The following is a 14114-nucleotide window of genomic DNA, read 5'->3' as shown; positions in this document are numbered from 1 at the left end:
CTGGCCCAAACCTCTGGGTCAGGTCACCCTTCTCAGAGTGGGCAGGCCCCGCTGGAATTGGAGACCGGTAAGGTCTACGAGTTTGGTGTTTTAATCCTGGCTACCCACCCCTTCCAGCCCAGGGGTGGCTCACCAGGCTGAGTGGAGTCTTATACTAGGGAGAGAGGAAGCTGAAGAACTGAGTTCCAGGTAAGTAACTTTGCAGCGGATCTCGGATTGTCTAAGGAAACCACTGAAGAAAATGTGCACCCCGCCCCTCCCCTTTCTCCTGGCACTCCTGAGCCACCTGCGGGAGCGGCTGGGAAAGATAAGAGGGAAGAGGACTCCCGATGAAGGGACTCCAGTTTCTGCGTGTTAGCATTTCTAGAATAAAGTGGGTGGGAACCGACCCAAGTAAAGTCCCAGAGACTCGAACACTGACGCACAGGAAAGCCTCAAGTGGGAGGAGAAATGCAAATCCCCTACTGACGATGGCGTCAGCGGCTTTCTCCTAGGGACTGTGAGGGGCGCTTCTGACTTTGGACTTGAGCACCGCCTGGGACCTGTGCTGAGAGAGCGCTAGGTAAGTGGCCAGACCACACCTTCTCGCTGCCTCTCGCTAGGAGGACACGCTTATTATGCAGGATGCTCTCAAGCTTTGCTTTCCCTTGGCGTTTTGACTGTTGCTTCATTTTAACCTGCCTGAGGAGGGTTATTATAGAAGGAAGCGCCCGACTCCACGACCCACAGACGCGCCCTGGCACGGGCTCTCCGCGGAAACCGCCCCGCAGGCCCGCGCCACTGTGCCCGGGTGAATCTCCCAGCCGGGGCCGGGGAGCTGCGGCGGCTGCGGAGGTGTGTCCTCGCGGAGGCTGAAAGTGAGCCCCTCTTCACTTTCTTAGCCAGCTTCTCTAGAGCTGTGATGTCTGACTTTAGATTAGCTACCTGGGTTTCAGAAAAAAGTTCGCAGCTACGGCAGCCGGTGACTGTGGTTTTGATGGGCGCGAGTGACGTTTTAGGGCAGGTCCATCTCCTTTTGCAAGCTACAGGCCACAGAGCCAAAGCGGCACCACCAGCTCACAGACAGTGGGACAAAATGCCCCTTTAGTGGGTTCTTCTAGGAACTGCATGCAAAAAGAACAGACAGGCACTCAGTTTTCAGAAGCAACATACACAATTTTCACGAGAAAGTAGTCCCTAGACAGTGAAAGCAAAGAAACCTGCTGAAGGATGCCTAAAGGCGTTCCCAGAGGCTGCAGTAGAAAATGTCCTAGGACTATGTATTCCTTCTTCTTCCTTTTTTCAGCTTTGAATTCAGCTCTCCGAAAGACTCAGATCTTAGTAGTGATTTTTTTCGGTGTTTATTTTTATTTTTAAAAAATTTCCTTTTATTTTTATTTGACACACAATTGTAAATATTTATGGAATATAGAGTGATATTTCAATAAATATAAACAATGTGTTATGATCAAAGGATAATCAGCATATCCATCACCTCAAACATTTATTATTACTTTGTGTTGTGAACATTCAACGTCCTCTTAGCTTTTTGAAAATATACACTAAGTTACTGTTAACCATATTCATCCTAGTGTTACAGCACTAGAACTTATTCCTCTCATCTACGTGTAAGTTTTAGTTAGAAAATACGTTTTCATCCAAATCATAGCAGGGGTTTAACAATAGTATGATGAAAAATTGTAATGCTATTTTCAACTCCTGTTCTCTGTTGTCATTAAAATAAATTGATAGATAGGACAATGTTGATAGTAGCATGGGAACAAATGTTCCAATTTTGTGTGGAATATATATATCTCTCTCCAATATTTGGAAAGACAAATGGTTCAGGCTCAGGAAACTTCAGATTGCCCCTTAGAAGCCTCACACATTAGGCAGGTGTCATTTCGCCTATTTGATCTTCAAGTTTTTCCTTTTTAAAGTTGACATACTACTTATATCCACCTACTCTATTCATAGCAATGTCAGGAGTGCCACTCATTCTTCATTTAACAAGCATTGATTGAGCATTTACAATATGCTAGAATTGTAAAGTGTAAAGGTTTTCATAAATATAAAGTGATATGCAAATAAAACATTACTTCTTTTCCCACTTGCCTTCTCTTTAGCAAAACATTGGCAACATGTTTTTCTATAAATTTTAAGTCATTTACCAGGAGCTCAGGGAAAAGGTGCTCAAAATGACTCCATTTGAAACCTGAAGAATATGTATATGAAATATATGAAGTTACCCTGGTGTTCTATAGGCAAAAGGAAACCTTAGCCTATCTATGAAATGTGTTGAAATGTTATGGCGATTAATTACATAAAAGGGGGTTTAGTGTTTTTATTTGACTTAGAATTGCTGACAAAACAATAAAAAAATTGACTTTGGAAAACATGAAATGCTGTAATTTCAAGCAGGCAGCGTCATACTAATTTTCCTAAGTTAGGAAATACTTCTACAGCTTCTAAATTGGCCAGAGTGGGGTTACAAGGGGGAAATGCGTACCTTTGTTTTATGATGGCTGCCAAATAGGTATCAAGTGTGGTTTCTTACTCCTTAAGTAATTTGAGGGTTTAACCACTGTCAGATGTTTCTCAGAGACAAAAAGACTACATCCTTTAAGAGCTTTGCCCACCCATAGTGGATCCTCACAGAGAGAAATAAAACACATTCACTGGTTCAGAAATATTTTTAATTAAAAAAACTGGAGCCCACGAAAATGCATACATAAAATTCTTCATGAAGCTAAGACATAATTGGACTAGAAGTCAGGAACATAAAGCTGACTCTAGAAGCCAGACAAATCTGAAATAAAGAAAACAGAAATTTGGCAATTTCGTATAAAAGAAGCCTTTTGGGGGGTTGTTCCTCACATATGAAGTCTTAGAGGGTTTTAGGAGGTGTAGTAAGTGTCAAATACATTTCCCTTCAAGTTGCTCCAAGTCTAAGTGTAGAGGGGACAAGAGATAGGGAAAGAGCTTGTTGGTAATATACATTCATGTAGATAGCTGTGGGCAGGATGTGGGCTGTTTGGGGGAGCGGGAGCGGGAGTGAAAGCTTCCTGGAGCAGGTGGAACAGGAGTTCATTTTAGAGCAAGGAAGGCTGTACTTTAGGGGCACAGAAAGAAGGCTTCTCCCTTCATTAGGGTTGAATTATGAAAAAAAAAACTTAGTGAAATTTTTGTATCCTTGGATATATTGGAATTCAGTCATAACATTGACTAATTCTAAGGAAAAAAGAAAATATGTACTAGGGCTATGAACAATATTTTAAAACTCTAATTCTACCCCTTCTTTTATAGCATGTCTCAGTGGAATCAAGTTCAACAGTTAGAAATCAAGTTTTTGGAGCAGGTGGATCAGTTCTATGATGACAACTTTCCCATGGAAATTCGGCATCTGTTGGCCCAGTGGATTGAAAATCAAGACTGGTAGGATCAAACATACTTTCCCTAGAAGTTGATGCACAAATGCTTGATGCTCTATCCCTGTGAATTTATTTTATGGTCCACTTTTGACTCACTAGATGCATTCTTTTCAGATAAAGAACTTTCTCAAGAATTTGAAAAGCCTTCCCAAAGAAAGGGAATCATTGTCCTTTCTGGTTCCATTCATTGTAAATGAAAACTTAATGGTTCTAGTGCTTTGTTTCTCTGTAAACAAAAACCCAAATGATTTTTCATGTATTAAAAAAAGAAGCAAATCAATTGATTGTCAGTTCTGTGTCACAGACTGAATGTAAATCAGTATTTTTTCTCAGTAAGATTTATATTCTTCAAAGCTCTATTCACCTTATACCATTTAATTTTTTTTTTCATTCGGCCGTCTTTTTTATTGTGGTAAAATACACATGACATAAAATTTACCATTGTTCTTGGTGTACTGTTCAGTGGCATTACGTATGTTCACATTATTATGCAATCATCACCACCATCCGTCTGCAGAACTTTTTCATCTTTCCAAACTGAAACTCTGTAATCTTTGAACAGTAACTCCCTAGTCCTCCACCCCCAACCCCTGACAATCACCATTCTATTTTATGTCTCTGTGAATTTGACTACTCTAGGTATTTTATATAATTGGAATCACACAATATTTGTCCTTTTGTAACTGAATTATTTTGCTTAGTGTAATGTTTTCAAAATTCATTCATATTTAACAGGTATCGTATCACAATTTTCTTCCTTTTTGAAGCTCAATAATATTCCATTGTTTGTATGTATCACATTGTGTTTTATAAATTTATCTGTCAATGGACATTTGGGTTGTTTAAACCTTTTGGCTATTGCTAATAACTCTGCTAGGAATATTGGTATGCAAATATCTGTTTGAGTCCCTGCTTTTAATTCTTTTGGGTATATACCCAGATGTGGAATTGCTGGATCATATGGCAATTTTATGTTTAATATTTTGGGTAACTGCCATACAGTTTTCCACAGTGATTGACCATTCTACCTTCCCACCAGCATTGCACAATTTCTCTGTATCCTCACCAACACTTATTTTCTGTTTTTTTTTTTTTTCCTTTTCATAATAGCCACCCTAATGGGTATGAAGAGGTATCTTACTCTGATTTTGACTTGAAATTCCCTAATGATTAGTGATGTTGAGCATCTCTTCATGTTTACAATTCAATTTTTAAAAACTTCTAAATGCTTATCACCGTGTAATAGGCTTATTGCTTTAAAATTAGTATGGTAAAGAAGTAGACATTTTACTAAGTTGTTTTCTGTTGTGTAATAATCCTTTATTTTTTTAGGGAGGCAGCTTCTAACAATGAAACCATGGCAACGATTCTTCTTCAAAACTTGTTAATACAACTAGATGAACAGTTAGGTCGTGTTTCCAAAGAGAAAAACCTACTCTTGATACACAATCTAAAAAGAATTCGGAAAGTCCTTCAGGTGAGAATGCATTCTACTTTTCCAACATATTTGGATATATGAGTCTTAAATTCAGTTAAAAAATTAAATATGTACCCTTATATTATTTTCAAATGAAATTCAGGGGAAAAAATTGAGTTATCTTACCACTTACAAATTTTGTGCTCAATTTTATTACCCAATATTTTTTCATGAAATGTCGAAAGTAAAATACACTAAAAATGTAGTGTATAAAATACATTACAAATGTGTTGCATGTGGGACTTGCATGTATCTTGTTTACTAGCTATGATCCAGTTCAACAGTACAGTTTCATGGCTCTCCAGCAGCCCTCCCTTGCCTTTGTCTCCTATGTAACAAGTTAGAGTTAGTATTGTTCTCATTCCTAAATGGGAGCATCATGAGTGAATGTATCCTTCCAGATTTGGTTCAGATCTCACTCTCCTTTAAAAGCGTTCTTTGGTACTCTCTGGTTCACCCAGGCAGAGCCCATCTGTGTGTGTTTCCTCAGCACCAGAATACATCAGTACTGTGGCATTTAGTATATTCGATATTATTGCTATTTCTATGTGTTCAATGTCTCCCCATATCATGAGTTCCTTGAGGCAAAGACTTTAGTGTTCAACTTTGAATTTCCAGCACCCAGCATAAGTCTGGACTTGTGGTAGATAAGCAATGTTTACTGATTAAGGGGTGAGTAAATGAAGTAAGTGAATCAGGGATCTAAAGAATTAAAAGCAGGCTAATATGGAGTTACACCCAGGAGTGCTAATGTAATAAACCCTGACCATGGACTGCTATAATATTTACTGAGTGCCTATACAACATATTAGATAACAGAAAAAGTGCTTTGTGCCATTTTTCATGGAGATATTTTTAGAATCCAAAACCTACAATTAACACATTTTTAGAACATTTTAGCTAGACTATAACAGAAATGTTCTTGGCATCACATTTGTGAGAGGGACAAATATATTGATTTTCCTATTGTTGTCTGGATTGCACTGAGCTATCTTTGCCCTTGTAATCCCCTACAAATCTGCAAGACTCTTGACAAGAAACAGGACAATAGCATATTGCTGACAAAACAGGATTTTTGGCAGCATACAGAAATCTGTCTTTTATGGAGACAAGTCATTTAACAGTGGCCTCATTAGCTTAGTGCTTTAATCTGTAAACCTAAAATGGGGATTGGCATGCCATGGCCCACAAGTCAAAAGGCCACTGCCGATTTTCATATGGCCCATGATTAAGGATGGTTTTTATATTTTTAAGTGATTGGAAAAGAATAAAAATACAATAGATCATGCAATTTAAAATAATACTTCTGACACATGAAAATTATATGAAATTCAAATTCCTGGTTTTTATTGAAACACAGCCACACTCATTGGTTGACATATTGTTTATGGCTGCTCTTACACTACAATGGCAGAAGTTGTGATAGAGACAGCATGGCCTACACAGCCTAAAATAAAAATATGTGTGCATATTATACATGTCTATGTGTGTATATATATATATGCCTCATATTTACGTGTGATATATATCTATATCATATTTATCTGACCGTTTATAGGGAAGTTTGCTAACTCTTAGCCTATTAGTAAAGCGTCTTTAGGTCACTTTGCTAGATAAGCACAGATGGGGAAAATATTAATAGATGATGCATGATCCTTAGAACCAAGAAGATCTGGGTTAAAAATCTGACCCTCAAATGTGGCTTTAAGCAAATCACTTTAATCTTCTGACCTGTATCTTTTAATATAAACAAAGATGATTGTTATTTATCTTTTGGAATTGTGAGGAAGACTGGCGCTTTTCTTCTGGCAAGAAGTAGGCATTCAATAAATGATTCTTGTTGTTGTTGGTAGGGAAAATAGCAGGATTTCCTTAATGTAAATCAGGGGTAAGTAAACAGCCCATCTTTTGTGCGGGGTGGGAGGATAAGATTGTGAGGGAAGCTTCACTTCTGGCCGGTTGTATCAGACGAACCTTGTTAAACCATCACTTCTATCTCATTACACCACTGCTCAAATACCTGCAGTTACCCCCAGTCACGCTTCAGCTCAAGCACAAACTCATCTGCGTGTGTCATTGGTCCTCTAGCATCTTTCTTCTTTAGACCTTTCCCAGCAATCTTCCTTGAGCTCCTCCACATCCCTACCTCAGAAAAATAGATCTACTACTTGTTCCTGAACACATCCCACACACTCTTGAATGACTCAGCCTTGTCCATGATGGTCCCATGGCCAGGAATGCTCTCCCATCCCTCTTCCACCAGTCTAGTATCATCCATCCCTAAAGAATCTACGTAGGTCCTAGTGCAACAAGAAAACCTTCACCACATGCTTTAGTCTGTGTTCTCATCCTCCACCCCTCCAGCGACAACTACAAGGTAAGCATCATCTCCTCGTGTCCCTTTCATCTGTTTTGCACATGTGTCTAACGGGGTCACAAGGTCCTTAAGGGTAAAAGCCTGATCTCCTTTTGTGACCCGCCTCCCTCACCCTCAGTACTCAATATGGTTCTAGTGCACACTAGGAATTCAAAACACAGTTTGGTGAATTAAGATATTTGAGTTGAAAAAATGCTTGCCCTTTCTTGTGCTTCCATATATATCAATTTATAAATTGTGCTTATTGGGTATTTGTATTAACAACACAGTAGAAACTAGTAGTAAAAATCATTGTCAGCTATGGTTTTACACCTAAACAAACTTGCATTTTGTGCTTCTTTTTAACCTACTATACTCCTATTAAGTTGTGTGTGTTTTTAGGGGGGAAGGGTGTTGTGATGAGTCTTTTTTTAAAAATAAGATCCTCTCTTCCCTACAAAAAAGAAAAAAAAATCCCCATCAAATGACTGTTGACACTATGCTTATCTGGTTTAAATATTTTCATCCTCTGGAAGTTTAAATACAAACTATCTTGACAATTACAGCAAAAAGGAGTAAATAGTATGATACCTGGGGAACTAAGGAATATATAAGGTAGATTTATTTTGGTTCTTTGTGGAACACCTGAGATCTCTAGTTTCAGTATTTTATTATTTATATTACACCTCCTTCCAATAACAATTTGGAATGGCTTGTTATAAAGGACAAAACAAAACCACTTTCCCGAGGATAAATTCAGGAAGCTCCAAGGTGGAAGTAATAAACACCATCACTCAACTGGCCTTGGCCTATTTAAGGGGAGGCAGACTCACACCCAGGAGCAAGGGTTACTTGAATCCTGGCCCTGCCACTTGCAATGTGGCCCTGAGTAAGATATTCACACACTCTGGCATCAATTTCCTCAGCAGTGTAAGGGGCAATTACACTGGTACTTTCCTCACAGAAATGTTAGGAGTATGGAGAGAATTGATTCTAAAACATGCAGCAAGGACCATAGTCTTTTGCTAAAGGTTTGCTAAAAATAAATACCTGCCCCAGATAATTCAAGAATGTTTTGCTTTAAAAAAATTAACGGACCTTAAATTAGTGCAGTTTATTTTTAAGAGTAGTTTTAGGTTTATAGAAAAATTGAGCAGAAAGTGAAGTTCTCATATACTTCCTTCCAAGCTCCACATCCCAGTTTCCCCTATTATCCATGTCTTGCATTGGTAATATACATTTGTGACAGTTGAAGAACTAATTTTGATACATTATTATTAACTTACTTTTCAAGACTACATTAGGATTCACTCCTTGTGTTGTGTAATTTTGTGGGTTTTGACAATGCATAATATCATGTATCTACCATTACAATATCATGCTAGAGAATTTCATGGCCCCTGAAAATCTCCTGTCCTCCACAATATTCATTATTCCCTCCCTTCCCATGGAACCCCCGAACACTACCCATCTTTTTACCCTCTAGATTTTTCTCCCATGTGATAATTCTTTTTTTACTGATATACATATTTATGGGGTACATGAAATATTTTATTCCATGCATAGAATGTGTAATGATTAAGTCATGGTATTTGGAGTGTCCATCATATTTAGAATTTATCATTTCTATGTTGGAAACATTTCAAGTCCATTCTTCTAGCTATTCTGAAATATACATTACATTATTGTTAACTATATTAACCCTGCTATAGAATGTTAGAACTTAATCCTTCTATTTAACTGTATGTTTGTACCCATTAACCAGGCTTTTTTGATTTCCCTCCATCCACCCACACTTCCCAGCCTCTGGTATGTATATTCTACTCTTTACTTCTATGAGATCCACTTCTTTAGCTCCCACATATGAGTGAGAACATGCAATATTTGTCTTTCTGTGCCTGGCTTATTTTATTTAACATAATGACATCTGGGACGATCCGTGTTGCTGCAAATGACATGATTTTATTCTTTTTATGGCCAAATAGTATTCTATTATATATGTGTATGTATGTATATAATATATATAAAATACATAATACATATATACATATATATGTATATACATATATAATATGTCTGTATGTGTATATATAATATGTCCTTTATCCATTCTTCCATCAATGGACACTTAGGTTGATTCCAAATCTTTGTTATTGTGAATAGTGCTGCAATAAACATGCAAGTGCAGGCATCTCTTTTATATTCTAATTTTTTTCCTTTCGATAAATACCTAGTAGTGGGATTGCTAGAGCCCATGGTAGTTCTATTTTTAGTTTTTTGAGGCATTTCCATACTGGTTGTATTAATTTACATTCCTACCAATAGTGTACAGACTTCCTTTTTCTCTGCATTGTCACCAGCGTGTTATTTTTTGTCTTTTTAAAAATAGCCATTCTAGGCTGGGCGTGGTAGCTCACGCCTGTAATCCCAGTACTTTGGGTGGATCACCTGAGGTCAGGAGTTTGAGCCAGCTTGGCCAACATGGCGAAACCCTGTCTTTACTAAAAATACAAAAATTAGCCAGACGTGATGATGCATGCCTGTAATCCCAGCTACTCAGGGGGCTGAGGCAGGAGAATCACTTGAACCTGGGAGATGGAGGCTGCAGTGAGCTGAGATAGTGCCACTGCACTCCAGCCTGGACAACACAGCAAGACTCTGTCTCAAAAAAATATATTCATAGCAATGTCATATATACATATATACAAAATATATACATAGCAATGTATATATATATCATATATGTATAAAATAACCATTTTAATGTGGGTAAGAGGATATCATATTGTGGTTTCAATTTACATTTTCCTGATTAGTGATGTTGAGCATTTTTTCTTATATCTGTTGACTATTTGTATGTCTTTTAAATTTTTTAATTCTTTTTATTTCAATAGTTTTTGGGGTACAAGTGGTTTTTGGTTACATGGATAAGTTCTTTAGCAGTGATTTCTGAAATTTTAGTGCACCTGTCACCCGAGCAGTGTACACTGTACTCGATATGTAGTCTTTTATCCCTCACCCCCCTCCCAACCTTCCCCCACAAGTCCCCAAAGTCCTTTACATCATTCTTATGCCTTTGCATCCTCATAGCTTAGCTCCCCCTCCCACTTGTGAGAACATATGATACTTGGTTTTCCATTTATGAGTTACTTCACTTAGAATAATGCCCTCCAGTTTTATCCAGGTTGCTGCAAAAGACATTATTTCATTCCTTTTTACGGCTGAGTAGTATTCCATGGTATATATACATATATATATACCACATTTTCTTTATTTACTCATTGGTTGATGGACACTTAGGTTGGTTCCTTACCTCTGCAATTGCGAATTGTACTGCTATAAACATGATTGTGCGTGTGTATTTTTTATATAATGATTTCTTTTCCTTTGGGTAGATACCCAGTAGTGGGACTGCTGGATTAAATGGTAGTTCTTCTTTTCTTTGAGGAATCTCCATACTGTTTTCCATAGTGGTGGTACTAGTTTACATTCCCATTAGCAGTCTAACAGTGTTCCCTTTTCACTACATCCATGCTGTTGTTGACTGTTTGTATATCTTCTTTTGAGAATTGTGTATTCAAGTCCTTTGCCTGCTTTTTGATGGGATTATTTGTTGTTGTTTTTTCTGGCTGATTTGTTTGAGTTCCTTGTAGATTATGGATATTAGTCTTTTGTCAGATACATAGTTTGCAAATATTTTCTCCCACTCTATGGGCTGTCTGTTTACTTGGCTGATTATTTCTTTTGCTGTGCAGAAGCTTTTTAGTTTAATTAGGTCCCATCTATTTATCTTTGTTTTTGTTGCATTTGTTTTTGGGGTCTTAGCCATGAATTCTTTGCCTAAGCCAATGTCTAGAAGCTTTTTCCAATGTTATCTTCTAGAATTTTTATGGCTTCAGGTCTTACATTTAAGTCTTTGATCCATGTTGAGTTGATTTTTGTATAGGCTGAGAAATCAGTTTCATTCTTCTACATGTAGCTTGCCAGTTTTCCCAGCCCATTTATTGAATAGGGTGTCTTTTCCCTAATTTATATTTTTCCATGCTTTGTCAAAGATCAGTTGGCTGTAAATATTTGCCTTTGTTTCTGGGTTCTCTATTCTGTTCCATTTATCTACATACCTATTTTTATGCCAGTACCATGCTGTTTTGGTAAATATAGACTTCTAATATAATTTGAAGTTGGGTAATATGATGCCTCCAGATTTGTTCTTTTTGCTTAGTATTGCTTTGGCTATGCAGGTTGTTTTTTTGTTTCATATGAATTTTGGATTGTTTTTTCTAAATCTATGAAGAATGATGATGGTATTTTGATGGAAATTGCATTGACTCTGTAGATTGCTTTGGGCAGTGTGGTCATTTTCACAATATTGATTCTTCCCATTCATGAGCATGAATTGTGTTTCCATTTGTTTATGTTATATACGCTTGCTTTCAGCAGTATTTTGTATTTTTCTTTGTAGAGATCTTTCACCTCCTTGGTTAGGTATATTCCCAACCATTCCTTTTCTTTTCTTTTCTTTTCTTTTCTTTTCTTTTCTTTTCTTTTCTTTTCTTTTCTTTTCTTTTCTTTTCTTTTCTTTTCTTTTCTTTTCTTTTCTTTCTTTCTTTCTTTCTTTCTTTCTTTCTTTCTTTCTTTCTTTTTCCTTCCTTCCTTTCTTTTTTTTTTTTTTTTGCAGCTATTGTAAAAGGGATTGAGTTAGTGATTTGATTCTCAGCTTGGTGGTTGTTGGTGTGTATCAGACCTACTGATTTGCATACATTGATTTTGTATCCTGAGAGTTTACTCAATTCCTTTATCAGATTTAAGAGCTTTCTGGATGAGTCTTTAGGGTTTTCTAGGTATATGATTATATCATCAGCAAACAGTGACAATTTGACTTCCTCTTTTCCAATTTGGATGCCTTGTATTTCTTTCTCTTGTTTGATTCCTCTGGCCAGAACTTCCAGTACTGTGTTGATTAGAAGTGGGAAAATGGGCACTCTTGCCTTGTTCCAGTTCTTGGGGGGAATGCTTTCAACTCTTCCCCATTCAGTATAATGTTGGCTGTAGGTTTGTCATATATGACTTTTATTACTTTAAGTTCATTTTATGCCTATTTTGTTGAGGGTTTTTTATCATAAAGGGATGCTGGATTTTATCAAAGGCTTTTTCTGCACCTATTGAGGTGATCACATAGTTTTGTTTCTAATTCTGTTTATGTCATGTATCATATTTATTGACTTTGTGTATGTTAAAATATCCCTGTATTCCTAATATAAAATCCATTTGATCATGATGTATTATCTTTTAATATGCTGTTGGATTTGGTTAGATAACATTTTTTGAGGATTTTTGCATCTATTTTCATCAGAGCTATTGGTCCGGTAGTTTTCTTGTTATGCCCTTTCCTGGTTTTGGTATTAGGGTGATACTGGCTTCATAGAATGATTAAGAGAGGATTCCCTCTTTCACTATCTTTTGCAATAGTTTCGGTGGGATTGGTACCAATTCTTTTTTGAATGTTTGATAGAATTCGGCTATGAATCCATCTGGTCCTGGACTTTTTTGGTTGGCAATTTTTTTAGACGACTGATTCAATCTTGCTGCTTGCTATTGGTCTGTTCAGGGTTTCTGTTTCTTCCTGATTTAATTTAGGAGGGTTTTATATTTCCAGGAATTTATCTATCTCTTCTAGATTTCCCAGTTTGTGCACATAAAAGTGTTCATAGTAGCCTTAGCTAATCTTTTGTATTTCTGCTGTACTGGCTGTAGTTTGATTTCTCGTTGAGAAATGCGATCTTCTTATTTGGATCTTCTCTCTTCTTTTTTTGGTTAATCTCACTAATGGTTTGTCAATTTTATCTTTTCAAATAATATGCTTTTTGTTTCATTTATCTTTTGTATTTTTTTGTTTCGATTTTATTTAGTTCTCTGATCTTTGTTATTTCTTTTGTTATGCTGGGTCTGGATTTAATTTCTTTTCAGTAATGTCTATTCATATTTTTGCCCACTTTTTAATGGCATTTTTTTTTTAACTATTGAATTGAGTTCCTTTTATATTCTGGATATTACCCTTTTGTCAGATGAGTAGTTTGCAAATATTTTCTCCCATTCAACAGATTGTCTTTTCACTCTGCTGATTGTTTCCTTTGCTATGCAGAAGCTTTTTAGCTTAATGTAGTTCTATTTATCTATTTTTGTTTTTGTTTTGTGTGCATTTGAGGTCATAAGCACAAGATCTTTGCCTAGACCAATGTCCTGAAGCATTTTCCTTATGTTTTCTTGTAGCAGTTTCTAATTTTAAGTCTTACGTTTAAATCTTTAATCCATCTTGAGTTGATTTTTATATATGGTGAGAGATAGGGTCCAGTTCCATTCTTTGGCATATGGATATCCAGTTTTCCCACCACTATTTATTGAAGAGGATGTTTTTGCCCCAGTGTAGGTTCCTGGCACCTTTGTCAAAAATTAGTTGGCTGTAAATATGTGGATTTATTTCTGGGTTCTCTATTCTGTTCCATTGGTCTATGTGTCTGTTTTTATACCAGTAACATGCTGTTTTGGTTACTATAGTCTTATAATGTACTTTGAAGTCAGGTAGTGTGTTGCCTCCAGCTTTATTCTTTTTGCTCACATTGCTTTGGCTCTTCAGGCTCTTTTTGGTACCATAAAATTTTTTTTTTTTTCTGTTTTTCTATTTTGTTTTTCCTATTTCTATTTTGCTTTTTCTATTTCTGTGAAAAACAGCATTGGTATTTTAATAGGGATTGCTTTGACTCTGTAGATTGCTTTGGGCAGTGTGGTCTTTTTAATGATATTAATTCTTCCAATCCATGAGCATAGAGATGTCTTTCCGTTTGTTTGTGTCCTCTTCAATTTTTTTTTCTTT

General features: G+C 36.7%; 1 protein-coding gene across 1 annotated transcript in view; it reads left to right on the top strand.

Moving 5' to 3' along the window:
- The first annotated feature begins 454 nt into the window (after nt 1–454).
- STAT4 (signal transducer and activator of transcription 4) overlaps nt 455–14114 on the top strand; it is a 124167-nt gene continuing 110507 nt past the window's right edge. Inside the window, exons 1-3 of the mRNA XM_007965672.3 lie at nt 455–562; nt 3286–3414; nt 4743–4887. Of these exons, the coding sequence (XP_007963863.2) occupies nt 3287–3414; nt 4743–4887 (273 nt within the window). The 5' untranslated portion in view covers nt 455–562; nt 3286. The remainder of the gene's footprint in view (nt 563–3285; nt 3415–4742; nt 4888–14114) is intronic.

This window comes from Chlorocebus sabaeus, chromosome 10 (genome assembly GCF_047675955.1).
Source record: "Chlorocebus sabaeus isolate Y175 chromosome 10, mChlSab1.0.hap1, whole genome shotgun sequence".
Lineage (NCBI taxonomy): Eukaryota > Metazoa > Chordata > Mammalia > Primates > Cercopithecidae > Chlorocebus > Chlorocebus sabaeus.
The sequence above is the reverse complement of the archived record's forward strand: the minus strand, read 5'-3'. Positions and strand labels throughout refer to the sequence as shown.